Source organism: Sinohyriopsis cumingii, chromosome 17 (assembly GCF_028554795.1).
Source record: "Sinohyriopsis cumingii isolate HCF-2022 chromosome 17, ASM2855479v2, whole genome shotgun sequence".
NCBI lineage: Eukaryota > Metazoa > Mollusca > Bivalvia > Unionida > Unionidae > Sinohyriopsis > Sinohyriopsis cumingii.
This window is the reverse complement of record NC_142977.1, coordinates 71751411-71768268: the sequence shown is the minus strand read 5'-3', so window position 1 is coordinate 71768268 and position 16858 is coordinate 71751411. Positions and strand designations below refer to the sequence as shown.

Here is a 16858-nt window from a genome sequence, read left to right as displayed (position 1 = left end):
GATCGATCTTAGCTAGAGACATCTGACCATTTAAAGTGTGATCGATCTTAGCTAGAGACATCTGACCATTTAAAGTGTGATCGATCTTAGCTAGAGACATCTTACCATTTAAAGTGTGATCGATCTTAGCTAGAGACATCTGACCAATTAAAGTGTGATCGATCTTAGCTAGAGACATCTGACCAATTAAAGTGTGATCGATCTTAGCTAGAGACATCTGACCATTTAAAGTGTGATCGATCTTAGCTAGAGACATCTGACCAATTAAAGTGTGATCGATCTTAGCTAGAGACATCTGACCATTTAAAGTGTGATCGATCTTAGCTAGAGACATCTGACCATTTAAAGTGTGATCGATCTTAGCTAGAGACATCTGACCAATTAAAGTGTGATCGATCTTAGCTAGAGACATCTGACCATTTAAAGTGTGATCGATCTTAGCTAGAGACATCTGACCATTTAAAGTGTGATCGATCTTAGCTGGAGACATCTGACCATTTAAAGTGTGATCGATCTTAGCTAGAGACATCTGACCATTTAAAGTGTGATCGATCTTAGCTGGAGAATACTTAGTGTCCAAAAAGACGTGGTGACAGAATTTAAACAGAACTGGAGTAAAAAGGGAGGCAACCTTCTCTGCACATCCCATATAAATGGTGTAAATTTTCTATACAGTCATTTCAGGTTCACTGCCCTGTAGTGTAATAAATGTTACACAAAAAGGTTAATTACATCAGCTTGCTTGGTTTGCAAGAGCAGCTGGTGCCTAAGGGTATTGATTATTTTCCTTCCTATACTAGTTTTAGTCCCAGGCACAAACATACAGAGGAGGAAGAAGGACTGGCTTTGATTTCTTCATTAGGATTCATGTCTGGGAGCTGTTTATATTATTCTGTCAGGCTATTTTCAACCCTTTTCCCATTGTCTAATACATGTAAACAGTTCCATTTGAGACAGTTTATGGGACTGGGTTTCACAGTATTCTCCTCTGGGAATGACTTTTTCTCATTTTTTGTTCCTCTAATTTTCTTAAGTTATTAACACTAATAGTTTGTTCACACATCTAGAATGTTATAGTTCTGAGCAAACAAAAATAGCATTCACTTGTCATGTGTCTGCATTCTATAACCCTCCAAAAAACAGCATACTATCTCTGCTGTCTGCCTCTGGTTATATCATTGGAGCTGTGAAGCAGTGAAAATCCCATGTTGATATGACAATCATTCAGACTAGTATTAATAACATTATTTTTGGATCAACACCATTATATTTGATAAACTAAATATTGTAAAAAGCTTTTAAATTAAAACCCTTTCTTGAAATTTTGAAATTACCATTTAATGTCAGATATGCACCATTTTTCATTTACAACCAACTAGACAGTATAAAGTTTATGTTGTTACAACCATCTACTGAGGAGAAGAGATAACAAGATTTTCAAGATGGCCACCACCATGGCTGATTGGCTGGAGTTCAGTTTGGCAGCAATTTTATTTAGAACCAATTTAACATCATATGAACATTCTTGTGTGTGTATGTGTGTGTGTTTGTGATTAGGATTTTTAAAGTAGCTTATATTGTGATGTCTAGCACTGGGGCATCATGCTGCAGACATATAGCATGATGTTCCACCCAGTCACATTATCCTGACACCAGGCCTACCAGTCCTAACACTAACCTCTTAATGCTGAGCGCCAAGCGAGGCAGCTGTTAGTATCATTTTTGTAAGTCTATGGTATGACTCGGCTGGGGTTCAAACCAACAACCTCCCACTTCCAAGGCGGACACTCTAACCACTAGGCCACTGGTGCTTAGTGAAAATAAAATGTTGATACAAAAACCCAACCATTCATCCGGAGTAGCAATCAAATATTGAAGATGGCTGCCATATTGGAGTCAACTTTGCACCATTTTCATTAAGGAATAACAATTTGAAAAGGCATTTTTTAATGAAAGCCACAGGTTGATAAGACCATCCATTCAGGTGGACTGCTGACAACAAGTATTTGCCCAATAGCAGCTATATTTGCCCAATAGCAATATTTTCATCAAGGGCCAACTAGATCTTGATATGTGTGAAACGTATCATGGCAATCTTCAAAGTACAAAGTAGTGACAACAAACTTAACAGATGGATGATCAGTATAAAGTAGTAACAACAAACTAACAGTACAAAGTAGTGACAACAAACTTAACAGATGGATGATCAGGACAAAGTAGTAACAACAAACTAACAGTACAAAGCTATGACAACAAACTTAACAGATGGATGATGGACAGGTCACAAAAGAATGACCATTGCATAAGCTTTTCTGCTCTATGAACAGTAGAGCTAAAAAGTGCAAACCAACAGGTGAAGTAAAATACTTACCTACTCCAACACTGAAGATATCGTAGGATGCATTATATTTTTCCAGGTTCATTTTGGGAGGGTGATAACCATGTGTTCCTTGTATTCTAGTCCTGGTAGCCGAAGTGGCATTCAGCTTGGCTTCAACAGCTATACCAAAATCACCGATTTTCACATTAAAGTGTCCATCAAGGAATATATTGCGGGAAGTAAGATCTTGATGGAAGACTGGCCCTCTGTAAAATAGGGTCATAGATATAGAGCAAGTAGCAAATGAAAGGCTGAGTGTGTGTGTGTGTGTGTTTAGTCATGATGGAATATGAGCTCATGAATGTAGGCAAGGCAATGGGTGCAGTTTACCTGCAGCCTGGATTCAAATCTCCATACACCATGAATTAAAATTCTCTAACCTGTATGGTAGTATTATTTGTATTATATATATGCCAACTTCCTGCTACCTCCAAATCCATTCCTACTATAAAGATTAAAAATGTGTGTGTGTGTGTGTGATTTAGATTTTTAATGTGATACTGCTATGATGTCTGCAGTGACAGTTCACAGTGACATCTGGCACTGGGTCATCATGCCGCAGACATTTAGCATAATGTCCCACCCAGAAGTCACATTATCCTGACACCAGGTCAACCAGTCTTAACACTAACCTCTTAGCGATGAATGCCAAGTGAGGCAGCTGCTAGTACCATTTTTATAAGTCTTTAGTATGACTTGGACAGGGTTTGAACCTGTGACCTCCCACATATGAAAAATGAAATATGTTCTTCTGCCTGTATATTATAAAGACAAAGACAAGCAACTCTTGCAGTTTATATCCCTTTTCTGCCAGCTAGGTGGTAACTGTTATACTCAGATTTACCTTTTTTTTTTACCTGAGCCAAAAATTAAAGCATGACTACATTGTAGGAAAAGGTGGGAGAGATTATTTGTTTGTATTTTTTTAGTGTGATCAAGTAAGCATTATCGGATAAGCATAACTGACTAATAACATTGCTTTCTCTTTCAAATATATCAAATAATATTAGGAGAACATGGCAGAGGAGGAAATGCTGAGCATCCTACTCCTAGCTGTCACCAATCAGGAACATAATTGCTATACTAATGGATGGTTGTCTCATTAAATTAGTTTAACACAACATGAGACAATTTGTTTATACATGTATGTTGGAAATCCCCATGACTGCACATGATTACTGCCCCCACTATCAAAAGGTTCCCAAGCAAATCCAGTGAAGTGGAAAATTCATGTCTGGGTCTATGGCCGTGTTTCCATAAATGGCAAGTTGTCACCGTCTGTGTAGCTACCACTAAACTAATGAGATTCAGTTCTCTCCTTAGCAAGGCCATGCAGTGCAAATGAAAGCTAGAGAAGGTGGACTGGCATGAAATCCAGCTGCCTCCACCATGTCCTCAGCTGAGACATTATGTTCAGGGTCAAGCTCATGGAAGTTGCTCTTATCATGAGCTGAAATCTTCATTAGTGTGCCTGATCCTGTGAGAGTTCAGATTACACTGATCTTATAACTCCTTTTAGCCAAGCAACCAGCATTTGTTATGCATTGCATTTCTGCATTCAGTGGTAGGAATTCTCTTTAACAACTGATGGGAAATTCAAGGCAACCAGGGAAGTCAACACAAGATACCAGACTAACCCTGACAAGGCTTTAAAGACTTGCCTATGCACTTCATCAACATACAGACAATGTATGCCTGGATGAAATATCGAAGCAATTTTAATTCTTTCCAGTAGGGTGAGAAAGTTGCATAAAGAAGCTCTTGCATTGCCAGGATCATGAATGCCCAGTAATTTTTGCAATCTTGAACAATTGTGGCAAGATACCTGAATGACAAACTGTTGTCATGATTGTCTATATCCACTAAGGCACTGACCTTACAAAGTAGAATGATAGAATGTGGAGGAGGACAGTCTTACAGCAACAGATTTTATAGATTTAATCTTTTACTATCATGAATTAAATTATGTCCGCTGGATCGGATTGTTCCAGCATTTCCATTTTATCCACTTCATCAACATGGGGACTGTATTCCTCCTGTACAGTCTGAGCACCCACAAATTTGTCCAACAAAATTTAAAGTTACCATTCAAAATCACATGTGACAGTACCAAACAGTATCATCATTAAAACAATATAAATAAATTCACTGGAATTCACAAACATGTTGTATGCACCATGTAAAACATCATTTAGACTTATTATACCATTAAAAATAAAAGCTGAGTGTTGAAATTTAAGTATAAGATTAAATGGATTCTGTGGAGGATGTCTTTGCTGCATTACTGCAAAAATTAAAACTGGTATATCCTGTTATAATGATAACCATTTAGCAAGCAGAAAGGGGAGATAACATGCAAGAATTTCTTCCTTTTGTCTCTATAATATATAGACAGAGAAGATGTTTCATGTCTTTCCAGACGGGTTGGATTTAAAGGCAGCAGAAAAAGTTATCGTAATGCATTGAAATACGATCATGAAAAGTATCTGATGGAGATGTAATAGCCAACTACATACAATTAAACTTCTGGTCAAATTTGATTTCAGCTGAGAGTAGCCTTTGACAATCATATATTACACAATAATTAATCTAACAGACTGCTAATCAATTTGATTACCACGTGAATGTGAATCAGGATTAAAATCAGGAGGCCAAATAAAACCATGGAGGATTAATAGAAAGAATTTTTGTGAAAGCATGATAGTTACAGTCCATAACTGCTGACATACTCATCTGATAACAGATCTGAAAACAAAACAATGAGTTGTCACTGTGTATATCTTCTGATGATGACCATGATATGTACAAAGTTTTAGCAATCCAACCAAAAATTACAAAAGTAATTGCATTCACACAATTTTAGACATCCAGCTCAAAAAGGGAAAAATTATCTCATAACATGGGAACACAAAGAATTTGTCAAACTGTACATCTTCAGATTATGACCATAATATGTATCAAGTTTCCCAATTATTCATATAAAATATACAAGAAAATCTGCAGGACTAGCTGTGCTAACAGGAATGCTGTACACAGCATTAGACTACGTGACAAAATGGGCAATAACTCTAATCAAAACTGCAGTGATTTGTCCACATGTTTCATCATAATCCATAATAAACTGTGGAAAGTGTGTTATACACTGTTACAAGACAAAAAGGCCAATAACTAATAATAATTTTTTTGGGACAGAGTGTTTTATTGATATGCACATCTTTAGGTAATAAACATAACATTTATCATGGCAATCAATCAAAAGCTATAAGACAGGCTGCACTAATGAGATCGCTACGTACATTTTATTAAGCCACATCAAAAAATCGGTGAGAACTTAAACGAGAATTGCAAGACTCAAGCAATTTTTCAATATGCAAATTATCACATCATCAGGTGATGACTACAATATTTACCAAATTTCATGGCAACCATGAAAAAACTGGGACCATTAATGCTGATGTGGTTATGTCACTACACTGCATTAAGCACTTACACACCATGGGCAATAACTGCATCATGGCACTTAGGAATACAAAGTTTCATGAAGATATCTAAATTTTTTCAGGAGATATAAATAAAACTGTTCCATTAATATGACAATAAAAAGGAAAATTTTAGTATAAATTATGTTTCTCCTAAAAATACTTACCCAATCATATGTCAGCAATGAGTCTGCTACTTCGCATATACGTGTGTAGACAAAGGGAACTAACTCTTACAGATTACCTCCCCTGACCCACTAGGTAGTACTCCATATACTGGATATCATCAGTTTCAACTTGAGTACTATCTAAGACAGAATGCTCATATTGTAAGGATGGTTGGAATGGATTGATAGTAATGTGATTGGGTAAGTTTAAAATTTCCTTTCTCCATCAAACAGATTACCCAATCAAATTAATGTTAGAAGAATATGTACAATGAAGAAATGGTCAGCATCCAACCTGTAGCTTGAAGTATCCTGTAGGGTCAAAAAGAACTCTTTACTTTTAAGGGTAAATTTCTCCTAAAGATAGTTGACAAAACCAAATATAAAATAAGTGTATATACATGAGCAAGGAACTATCTTGTGAACTCCCACACCAGATAAATAATTTCAAAAGAATTTATTTTCAGAAAACAGTTTTGTCTGGAGTGGAGTGGTCTGGTGACTCTCTGGACAGAAACCACTGGACCAGCTGATGTGACTGTGTCTTGTGATGTGATTTGCAAATATAAAGACGAAAAAGTGAATTGGACATGCCAACTGACTGATTCAATTACATCTTTGAGACACCACACTGAAAGGCATTAGGCTCACAGAAATAGCTCATAATTCATAAGTTGAAATCCTCATCAGACATAACTGTTCCTGTGAGAGATCAGAGAATGCTGACTGGATGACTCAATTTCACCAGGCTGATAATGCTTGGGGGAGGGGTACGTCCTGTTTCCTTGCTTTTAGTGGGGGAAAAATGCCTGGCATCTGGACCAGATAAACTTTGTGCACTTCAGTCAAATTCAGAGAGCATGTACTGGGTCCTGTACCCTGGACTTTCTTGAAGTATCAATCAACGAAAGGTGCCATAAAGGTATCTTAGGTTGCCAGCAAATAGATGACTATTCTAAGTGATAAAACGTGTCATTAAAATGACTGAACCATCATAATGAAGATGTAGTTAGTTTGGATCGAGAGACAGAGCAAGAAGCTCACATACACTTGATGCCAGAGCCAAGCCTATCAGGAAGCAACTCTTTAATGATAGCTGTTTCAGCAGGACAGCTGACAAAGGTTCAAACTTAGCACAGTTGAGCCATGTCAAGACCCATGACAGAATCTACTTCGGAAACAGGGTTAGCAAGCATGGTTGGTATAGATCAAAGTTGGTTGTTACTGCAGGAATAAATCTTTCCTGTAAACAAGATTATATATTTTTTTTAAACTAACACACACAAAAAGTGCCTGGCTGAGGGACAGAAGTTCATTTCTATAACAATCTGAGTTATGGTATGTTACTAAAATCAGAATAAAGAACATGGTAAATATAATGTCCTTGACTTAGACCAAGATAATGAGACCGATATTTAAGCTTCACTCAGAGAAAAAATAAACTATGTACAAGTTGTTTACAAAATAATAATTAAAAAAAAGTTTCTGTTCAGTTTACAATGAACTTGATTTTTTACAAAATACAATTTTACATAACCCATAGTACACAATTTAAAAAAAATACCAAACAAACAATGCAAATTAAATAACAGTATAACAGTGTGAGTCCAAGCAGGAGCACCTCATAATGTCCTGGTTGGATGTATGACTTGAGTTACTGTAGCAATACTGACCCATTAGTTTCAAAGTTAAAATGTATGTGATGTTACATGGATACAACTGTCTGGTTTCATATTCTCCTTTTTAGATAAAGTATGATAAAATGCTGCATAAATAGAAAGTATACTTTATACAGACTATTACATACTGACACAATGTGAAGCTCAACTTGAGAACTCACTGCTTGGAGGGTTGGCATTTGGATGATATCACGACACAAATTGATTCCACATTAGCAACCTGCCCTTATTTTGCCAAATTATCACAGATTCATGCTGTATTGTCAGTCACGCAAATAGTGAGAGAGGAAAAAATATCACATAATACAATAGCAAAATCAAAGATAAATGATACATGTACCAAAGTTGTTTTTCAATGAGAGCATACCTAAATGAGCTGTTGGCAGGCTTATGAAGGTAATCTAATGCATGTGCTGTCTGATATATACAGCGTGTCCATATCTGAGAATTGGATTCATATCCTTTGGTACACAATTTTTTCCCAGCCTTCTCAAGGTCAATATTGCGGCGAAGGTCACCATTCTCCATGTATGGATACATAAGATATAAAACTCTGGAAAAAACATGAAGTTTTAAACATCATTATTGCACACAAAATCTGAAAAAGAAGTGCTGATATTAAAACTATGGTTACATTGTACTGACAAAACACAGCAAAAATGAATATAAAATTATACAACATCTTCTTAATTAATCATTTTTCCCCTTATTTTAAAGGAACACAAAAACGTAAATTTCCTAAAGACTAATTGTTTCAAAATGAAATTCTGTTACATGTGTACCCTGCCTTCAATGCAGTGATTTCTCCAGGGTTCGACAATAACTTTTTTAAGCATGAAGTGTGCAGGTTTTTGAAAACTGGTGGTCCTTCTGAGTGTACTTCCTGAAAAAATGTGTAATCATAACAATAAAATAAAACATGCATACAAGGTTGTTATTTTATTACAGTTTACAATAAATACATCAACAGTTTATATCCTTTGTTTTGTAATGCTGACAAATCTTGTGTATGGTATTTATTATCATCAGCATAAAACATCATCGTCATCAGCAGCATCAAGGATGTACCATCGGTTCCCATTGCAACAATCTTTTTCGTCCATTCATTCCCATATCTCTCTGACATAAGGCCTGCTGTAGCATGACAGATGGTTTCAGTCTACCTTGGGTACATTTTCTATACCAAAAAAGTGAGTTTAAACCTAAGAAGCAATATTAAATTATTGAACAAACAATATTAAATATTAAATAAACTAGAATGGATCTAAAGTTAAATTGGTGGTTTAAAAGTTTACATTATAAATGGAATGGATACAATTTTTAGATTTCTAGCTTAATAGTTTAAATTTCTGGTTTAATAGTTTAAACTCAATAGTATAAAATGAAAGTTAATAATGTTTACCTTGTACTTAAAAGAACGCATACAATTTCTGCCTCTTTGTTGGACGTATCAGTGGAGCCATTATTAAAATGAAGAAAAAAAAACTGACTGGAGGAAATGATTATTGATATGGTCCTTTTCTGACGAACCTACAAGTATCAACAATAGCCCTGATAAATTTCGGACAATATTTGTCTATCAGGTAGATGCTACCTATTTCCAAACTTTTTCTAACTCACATAATTTCACACTGTATATGAGCATCCATGTTTCATACACATGTATTTTGAGTTTCTTGTCTTTTTTTTGGGGGGGGGGAGGCGGCGAAGAGACGTTATCAAGAAATCTCCACATTTTTCAAACATGCGAAAAAACCACATAACAAAAGGTCAATCACCTAAACGTTTGATGCTCTTATATGATTAACAAAGTAAGCGTCCAAATGACAATTTATGGTAAGCACCCAAACGACAATGATAACTTGGATTAAATGGCGTATGCATGACCTTTGTTTTGTTTTAACTTTATTTTGCTTTGAATTTCTGCCACATTTGACATATTTATAATTAAAAGAAAGATTTATACAATGCTATAACATGGGATCAATATAATTTTAATAGCCACAATTTAAAAAGCAGGCCCAGCAGACCACCCATCTTTAGGCAAGTGGTGATCCTTCTGAAAATCTGGTGGCCTCAGGCCAGTGGACCTGCGTTAATGTCAAACTCTGTTCTCAAGGATTATCACACAGGGGGAATTACTGTAAAACTCAGTTCTCAAGGATTATCACACAGGGGGAATTACTGTAAAACTCTGTTCTCAAGGATTATCACACAGGGGGAATTACTGTAAAACTCTGTTCTCAAGGATTATCACACAGGGGGAATTACTGTAAAAGTGTGCGGTATATGATAACTGTGTCTGTGAATAGACCTGTTACAGTACATTTCAAACTTTCAATGAATAAAGATACAATTTACAGTTCAGTATCTTCATTATCTTCATCATGCTGCACTCATGTGGTATAATGTCCCAACCTGTCAAATTATCCTGACACCAGGCCAACCAGTCCTAACACTAAACACTAACCTCTTAATGCTGAGCGCCTAGTGAGACAGCTATTAGTACCACTTTTATAAGTCTTTGTTACGACTCAGGCAGGGTTCAAACCCGTGACCTCCTGCATCCAAGGCAGATGCTCTAACCACCAGAAAGACATACTGATGTGTAGATACCAGTACTCGCTATTGCTTGTGAACGTGGCATGAAAGGTGAGAGAGGGACAACAACTTACCTTTCTGATAAGTCAGATGGATCTTCAGCACGAGCAATAATGGGGTTGATAAATGGATGAAGAATCCTCCCATTATGGATTTCCTGGAGAAAAAAAAAGAGTAAACAGTTTCTAGTTATGAGGTGTCCATAATATCAAAAGCACATGCCTTTCAAGCAATGTAATGCAGCCTCATTAAAAGGATGGCCCCTTCTATGGTAAAAAAATCTAAATTAATATTTAAGTTCAAAACAATATAAACATTAAAAAAGTTTTAATAAAATGACTTCTTTACTGTCAACTGAAATATGTAAATCATCCATGAATACACCACACACAATACATCACACTGAGCATATTGTAACCTGTCTCTATTATATCTCTGGCATGCATTATATACACTGACTCGTTTTACGAATGTTCAATTAATGACTTTTTGTGTTAATGCACTGGAAAAATTATTACTCACTTTGCATTATGTATAATTCATTTTTGCTACTACAAAAACATGCCAAACAGATACGCATAAACTACCAGCCCTGCTAACCACCCCTTGCTTATCAAGCTGACATTTTTGTTCATATGCTGTATTGTCTGGTGAATAATGTACTCAGAGTTAGCTGTTTTGAGTTTTATCTCAAAATATTCTGCACTCCATCATGTGTTCCAAGCACTTGCCAACATCACCTGCAAGCACTAGAGGCATGAAATCTAACAGTCTGTAAGACTTGATATGAAGCTAGACATTGTGAAAAAGGCCTGACAAAGGTAAGCTAGACATTGTGAAAAAGGCATGACAAAGGTAAGCGCTTTAAGAAATTAGCATGCAGTCTCCTTCTTACACCTTCAGATGATCGTACCATTTTCAACGTTATGCTGACAAAATAAATCAGTGCCATCATTTTTGTTACCTTTTGTCCTTAATACTGTAAGTTTGCTGCAATTAGTCTGGTTAATTTCAAATAGCTAAATACATGTATATACTTACCTTCTTTTATGTATTATCTCAGCACACATATTTCTAATTACTGAAATTAAATTAATAGGCTATTCATTTTTGTTAAAAAAACAGCTTTCAAGGAATACATCTCCTTTTTTTGTCTATTAACATAATAATGGCACCTCAGCAACATAATGGCAATATGGTGCCAACTAAAAGTAAAGTTCTAAAACGTTTTTAAATTATTTCTTGATGACTAGGATTAAAAGTCCTACTGCATGTAAGTTCATTAATATTTTGAATACAATTCTTGATTAATTTTTAAATTATTGTGTATTTCATTGCTTAGTTTAACTGCTATTGGATTCTGACATTTTCTGTGCTGGAGTTTCATTCTTAATGGAACTGTTTCATAAGGAATCCTATGATCTCTTGTTGTTGTTGTTGTTGTAGGGTTTAACGCCATTTTTCAGCACAAGATAGGCTATACATGGCGGCCAGTATTAATGGTGGAGGAAGAACCCGGAAAAACCCCGGAAAGAACCACCGACCCACGAGAAGCTACTGGCAAGCTTTCTCACATAACCACATTAGCCGAATCCGAGACTCGAACCGACGCAGACAGAGGTGAGACGGCAGTGATAGTAACGGTGAGCGCTTTAGTCCACTCGGCCACTCGGGGCCCCCCTATGATCTCTAGCAGCCTACCTCATAGTTATGAGTACCTGCTCTGTATGTAAAGGACACCTGTTGGTGATAGACAAAACTATTGTCATGTCTACTAATGGTCCTTTATATTCAGGCTGCACTTTATGTTCACAGTAGTACCTTTTCATAGGATTTCTGGAAGAGTTCATTGGTGACACTGATTGCCTTAATTGCAAATTTGCGATCATCCCCCTCAGCCATCTTTGCTGGAAAAATAACAATTAGAAGTATTATTGGTAAAAGATCAAATGTGAGTTTATAAAGCAATTAGACATGATGGTTATCTATTATAAACAAGGGTATTTACAAGGCAATTAGACTTGATGATTAGCACATGGTTAGCTCTGTTATAAACAAGGGTATTTACAAGGCAATTACACATGATGATTAGCTCATAGATAGTTCTGTTAGTAACAGGTATTTACAAGGCAATTACACATGATGGTTAGCTGTTATAAACAAGGGTATTTACAAGGCAATTACACATGATGGTTAGCTGTTATAAACAAGAGTATTTACAAGGCAATTACACATGATGATTAGCACATGGTTAGCTCTGTTATAAACAAGGGTATTAACAAGGCAATTACACATGACGGTTAGCTGTTATAAACAAGGGTATTTACAAGGCAATTAGACTTGATGGTTAGCTCTGTTATAAATAAGGGTATTTACAACGCAATTACACATGACAGTTAGCTGTTATAAACAAGGGTATTTACAAGGCAATTACACATGATGGTTAGCTGTTATAAACAAGGGTATTTACAAGGCAATTACACATGATGATTAGCACATGGTTAGCTCTGTTATAAACAAGGGTATTAACAAGGCAATTAGTCTTGATGGTTAGCTCCATTATAAACATGGGTATTTATAAGGCAATTACACATGATGGTTAGCTCTGTTAAAAACAAGGGTATTTACAAGGCAATTAGACATGATGGTAAGCTCAGATGTAAACAAGGGCATTAACAAGGCAATTACACATGATGGTTAGCTCTTTTATAAACAGGGGCATTTACAAGGCAAATAGACTTGATGGTTATCTCTCTTATAAACAAGGGTATTTACAAGTAAGCACAAATCCTAGTAGCCAACAGGACAGAGCCAACATGACAGCATTTGGAGTAACTATCAATAAGCAGACTAAAATGGAGAACTTATGCCAAGGTGATTGGGGTTAACAGAATTGCAAAATGATATGCCATGATGGCCAATTCAGGCTGGCCAGGACTGGATTCAAACCTATTACCCAATGATTCTGGGCCTAATCAAAGGACTAAGTGGAAAGGAAACATGACTGCAAATATAATACTTATTCAACATTTAAAGTTTCATCAGTGCAGGGATGAAATATTGTTTGATTGGTCTGTATCAAATAAAGGTAAACCTACAGCAGATGCAACAAAACAAATGGCAAAAACATAACATCACTCAGGTTTAAAAACTAGACCACTGAAGCCTTGTTTTTTGGCATGGCTGAAATTCATTGAAAGTGGGTCAACTAGGGTCTACAAATATTTAGACCACAAGAAGTGGATAACTGAAAATACAAAAGTTACTCAATCATGAAAACCAGATCACAGTAAGGTGTAGCTACTCTTTCTGAGATGCATCCAAATACAAATTTTCATAAGTGAAATATGTTCAAAGACATCATGGGCATAATTATCCAAACAAAGAGTTGAATATACAATCACTCAATGTGTGCACATTATGTCAGATTTATCTAGGTTTGTATTGCCAAGTTAAATGCCTGCCATATTCTTTACAAAGTTAGGAGGTATTGGAAACTAAAAAAGCTTGTTTTGAATCTCCAAGGGAGGCCAATGTGCATGACAAAAATTAATGATTTTCTCTGATTGAGAATAACATATTTTTTCACATGACCCCTCAAAGAAAAATACTGGAAATTCAAAATGGTCAGTGTATAATTATATGAGCTTGGCTGGTCAGGATCATTGATAATGAAAGATTGTGGTAACAAGAATCTTTTAAGAGCATATCCTAGTTGTAACTGAAAAAACCCAGACATTGTTATCAATGATAGAATATCAGTCCTTTTACAGACTTGAGTTTGACTCTTTTTGTGCAAAATTGAAAGCAGATGTTTAAACAAAACATAGTTCTGGAAAATGCCACAGTACATGTGGTTTTTCTATCCAAAGCTGACAAGAAGGATGTGTCTATACTAATAAATATAGTTTTGATAGTGCCTTGGCATAATTTTTAGAAAGCTAAAAGGCTTTCAACCAGGATGCTACACAAAAACAAATTTCAGTGGATGTTGAGAAGAAGTTGCTTAAAAGTCATTATAATTTGAATATTTGTGGCCTCATTGGACCACTGACCAGCATCAGTGAAACAAACCTGACAAGCCTTGATGGCTTAAATGCTCCCTGTAAAATCATGTACAAACTAATCAAGCAGTTTTTAAGCAAATAAAAGCTGTGAACATTTGACAAATATCATACCATAAACTCACTACAAAAAATGAACTGTAAACAGCAAATGGCACACATCTACAAGTGCAATATATTATATTATATTATATAACATTATATTTTATTTATATATAATATAATATATATATATATATATATATATATATATATATATATATATAATTTCATACCATTATCTCCCAAAAGACAAAAATGTCTTTCTCTCTTATTCAGGCGCAAAGGGCAATACTTCTTGTCCATTACCTCCCCTTGCCGTTGTCAGGTAGAACTTGTTGTTGTTGTTGTAGGGTTTAAGGCCATTTTTCAGTACACAATAGGCTATACATGGTGGCCAGTATTAACAGTGGAGGAAGAACCTGGGAAAACCCCAGAAAGAACCTCCTACCCACAAGAAGCTACTGGAAAGCTTTCTCACATACCCACATTGGCTGAATTCGAGACTCAAACCCATGTAGACAGTGGTGAGATGGCAGTGTTCCGTAATGGAGAGCACTTTAGACCACTCGGGGCCCCATCAGGTAGAACTAGTTTTAAGCTGAGCAGAAAATTATGAAGATGATGCTCACAATGCAGGGAGGGTATTAAACTAATGTGATTGTAATTATCTTCAGAGAAACAATTCACTTAAAAATTTGCTTTCTCGAATCACATTAATGTTTAGAGAATGGATAATAGGAGGATGGGATGATGAACATCCCACTTATTTCTCAAAGAATAACTTATTTCCATCTAGAAATGGACCCTATGTGTCAAGTGATTCTGACTACTAAAACATGGGGAAGATATACAAGATAGTAATGGCAAGAATTTCCATACCTAGATGGAAGAACCACTGGGATGGACAGTGATTGAACATTTCCCCCAGTGGAGACCACTCTGGTGGCCTAGTAGTGAGAGCATCCCCTTCGGATGTGGGAGGTCATCTGTTCAAACCCCAGCCAAGTCATATCAAAGACTTATAAAAATGATACTAGCAGCTGCCTTGATTTGCACTTAGCAGTAAGAGGTTAGTGTTTGGGCTGGTTGGCCTGGTGTCAGGATAATGTAACTGGGTGGGACATCATGCTACATGTCTGCAGCATAATTCCCCAGTGCTGGATATTAATATAAACTGTCACAATGCAAAAATCATAGGGATATGACCAAAAAAGTGTTAAAGCAACTTTAAAAATCAAAATCACACACACACTCCCCCAGTGGAAACCCAAAATGATGCAAAAGGGAGAGGAGAACATTCCTTCCCTTTACAAGAACTGAACTTAACATATAATTTGGAGCATGTCGTAGTATGTTGCTGTCATAATGGAGGAGGCAGAATGAAAGACACAAGAACTAATATTTAAGCTAAATGGGATAACTCAAAACTGGTAAATAATTATTCAGTATGCAAACAAAAGGAATTTCCGTGAGGATGGATGGATGGGAATGTGAAAGTATGCATCAATCAGGTTAGGACTGATAGCAAACTCAAAGAGACGGATGGAGAGTCAAACTGATAAAACTGTCTCCATCTTGAATTTCAGTGGGACTACAAAGCTTGACTCAGATAGATGATTAGCCAGAGAATACCATTTGCCTTTTTGACAAGAAAATACCCAGAGTAAAACCTGAAGTTTGTAGATTTTGAACAATCTCCACTGCCCACTTGTAAATTACTACTCTATCATGAGTGGGGAAGGCAAAATGCATAAACAAAGTCCAAAACCATCTCCTGGATGATTTTAAATGGCCCACTCATTTTACAGAAAAATGGTGGCCTAACAATGCAAGTGCAAGAGTATGGCACCCACCTGTAGGATGTCTACGGGCAGTCAAGTGAACAAGTCAACAGCGCGAGTTCAGAGGCAGCCAGACGGAAGCGGGGGGAGTAGATTTATAAGACCACCTCCAAAATTGATTGGATGGTTGCCTCCATATGTTGGTTTGAGATCAATGCTGGTCTTGAGAATGAGTTGGAGTGGGCTTGTAAGTCTGTGGTGGGTGAGCAGCATGGTGGAGGGGAGTTCCTGAGCTGCCTACCTCTGCACTTCCTCTTATCTTTCCACATAATAGCAACAGTGAACCAAACAGAGTGGCATGCATCATGCTGCACAAGGTTCAGGCTGGCAGAAGCAGTCAAAGGCATTCACCATAGAGTGATACTCTGCCCTCTTCATGACCTTATCTAGCTTGGTTATTGACTCCCACCCATGATCATAAGCAGTCAAAGCATTCACCATAGAGTGGTACTCTGCCCTCTTCATAACCTTGGTTACTGACTCCCACCCATGATCATAAGCAGTCAAAGCATTCACCATAGTGGTACTCTGCCCTCTTCATGACCTTGGTTAGTGACTCCCACCCATGATCATAAGCAGTCAAAGCATTCACCATAGAGTGGTAC

At 36.6% G+C, this 16858-nt stretch overlaps 1 protein-coding gene across 2 annotated transcripts in view; it reads right to left on the bottom strand.

The window, feature by feature from the left end:
* The window catches only part of LOC149779216 (uncharacterized), a 106819-nt gene that overhangs the window by 61776 nt on the left and 28185 nt on the right, over positions 1 to 16858 (bottom strand). For both annotated transcript variants that reach the window (XR_016415589.1, XM_089939785.1), the window contains exons 6-9: positions 12128 to 12213; positions 10381 to 10463; positions 8073 to 8258; positions 2372 to 2586 (exon numbers count right to left, since the gene is read on the bottom strand). Coding sequence is in view for 1 of the 2 variants with exons in the window: in XM_089939785.1 (XP_089795911.1) it covers positions 2372 to 2586; positions 8073 to 8258; positions 10381 to 10463; positions 12128 to 12213 (570 nt within the window). In the remaining variant the exon portion in view is untranslated. The remainder of the gene's footprint in view (positions 1 to 2371; positions 2587 to 8072; positions 8259 to 10380; positions 10464 to 12127; positions 12214 to 16858) is intronic.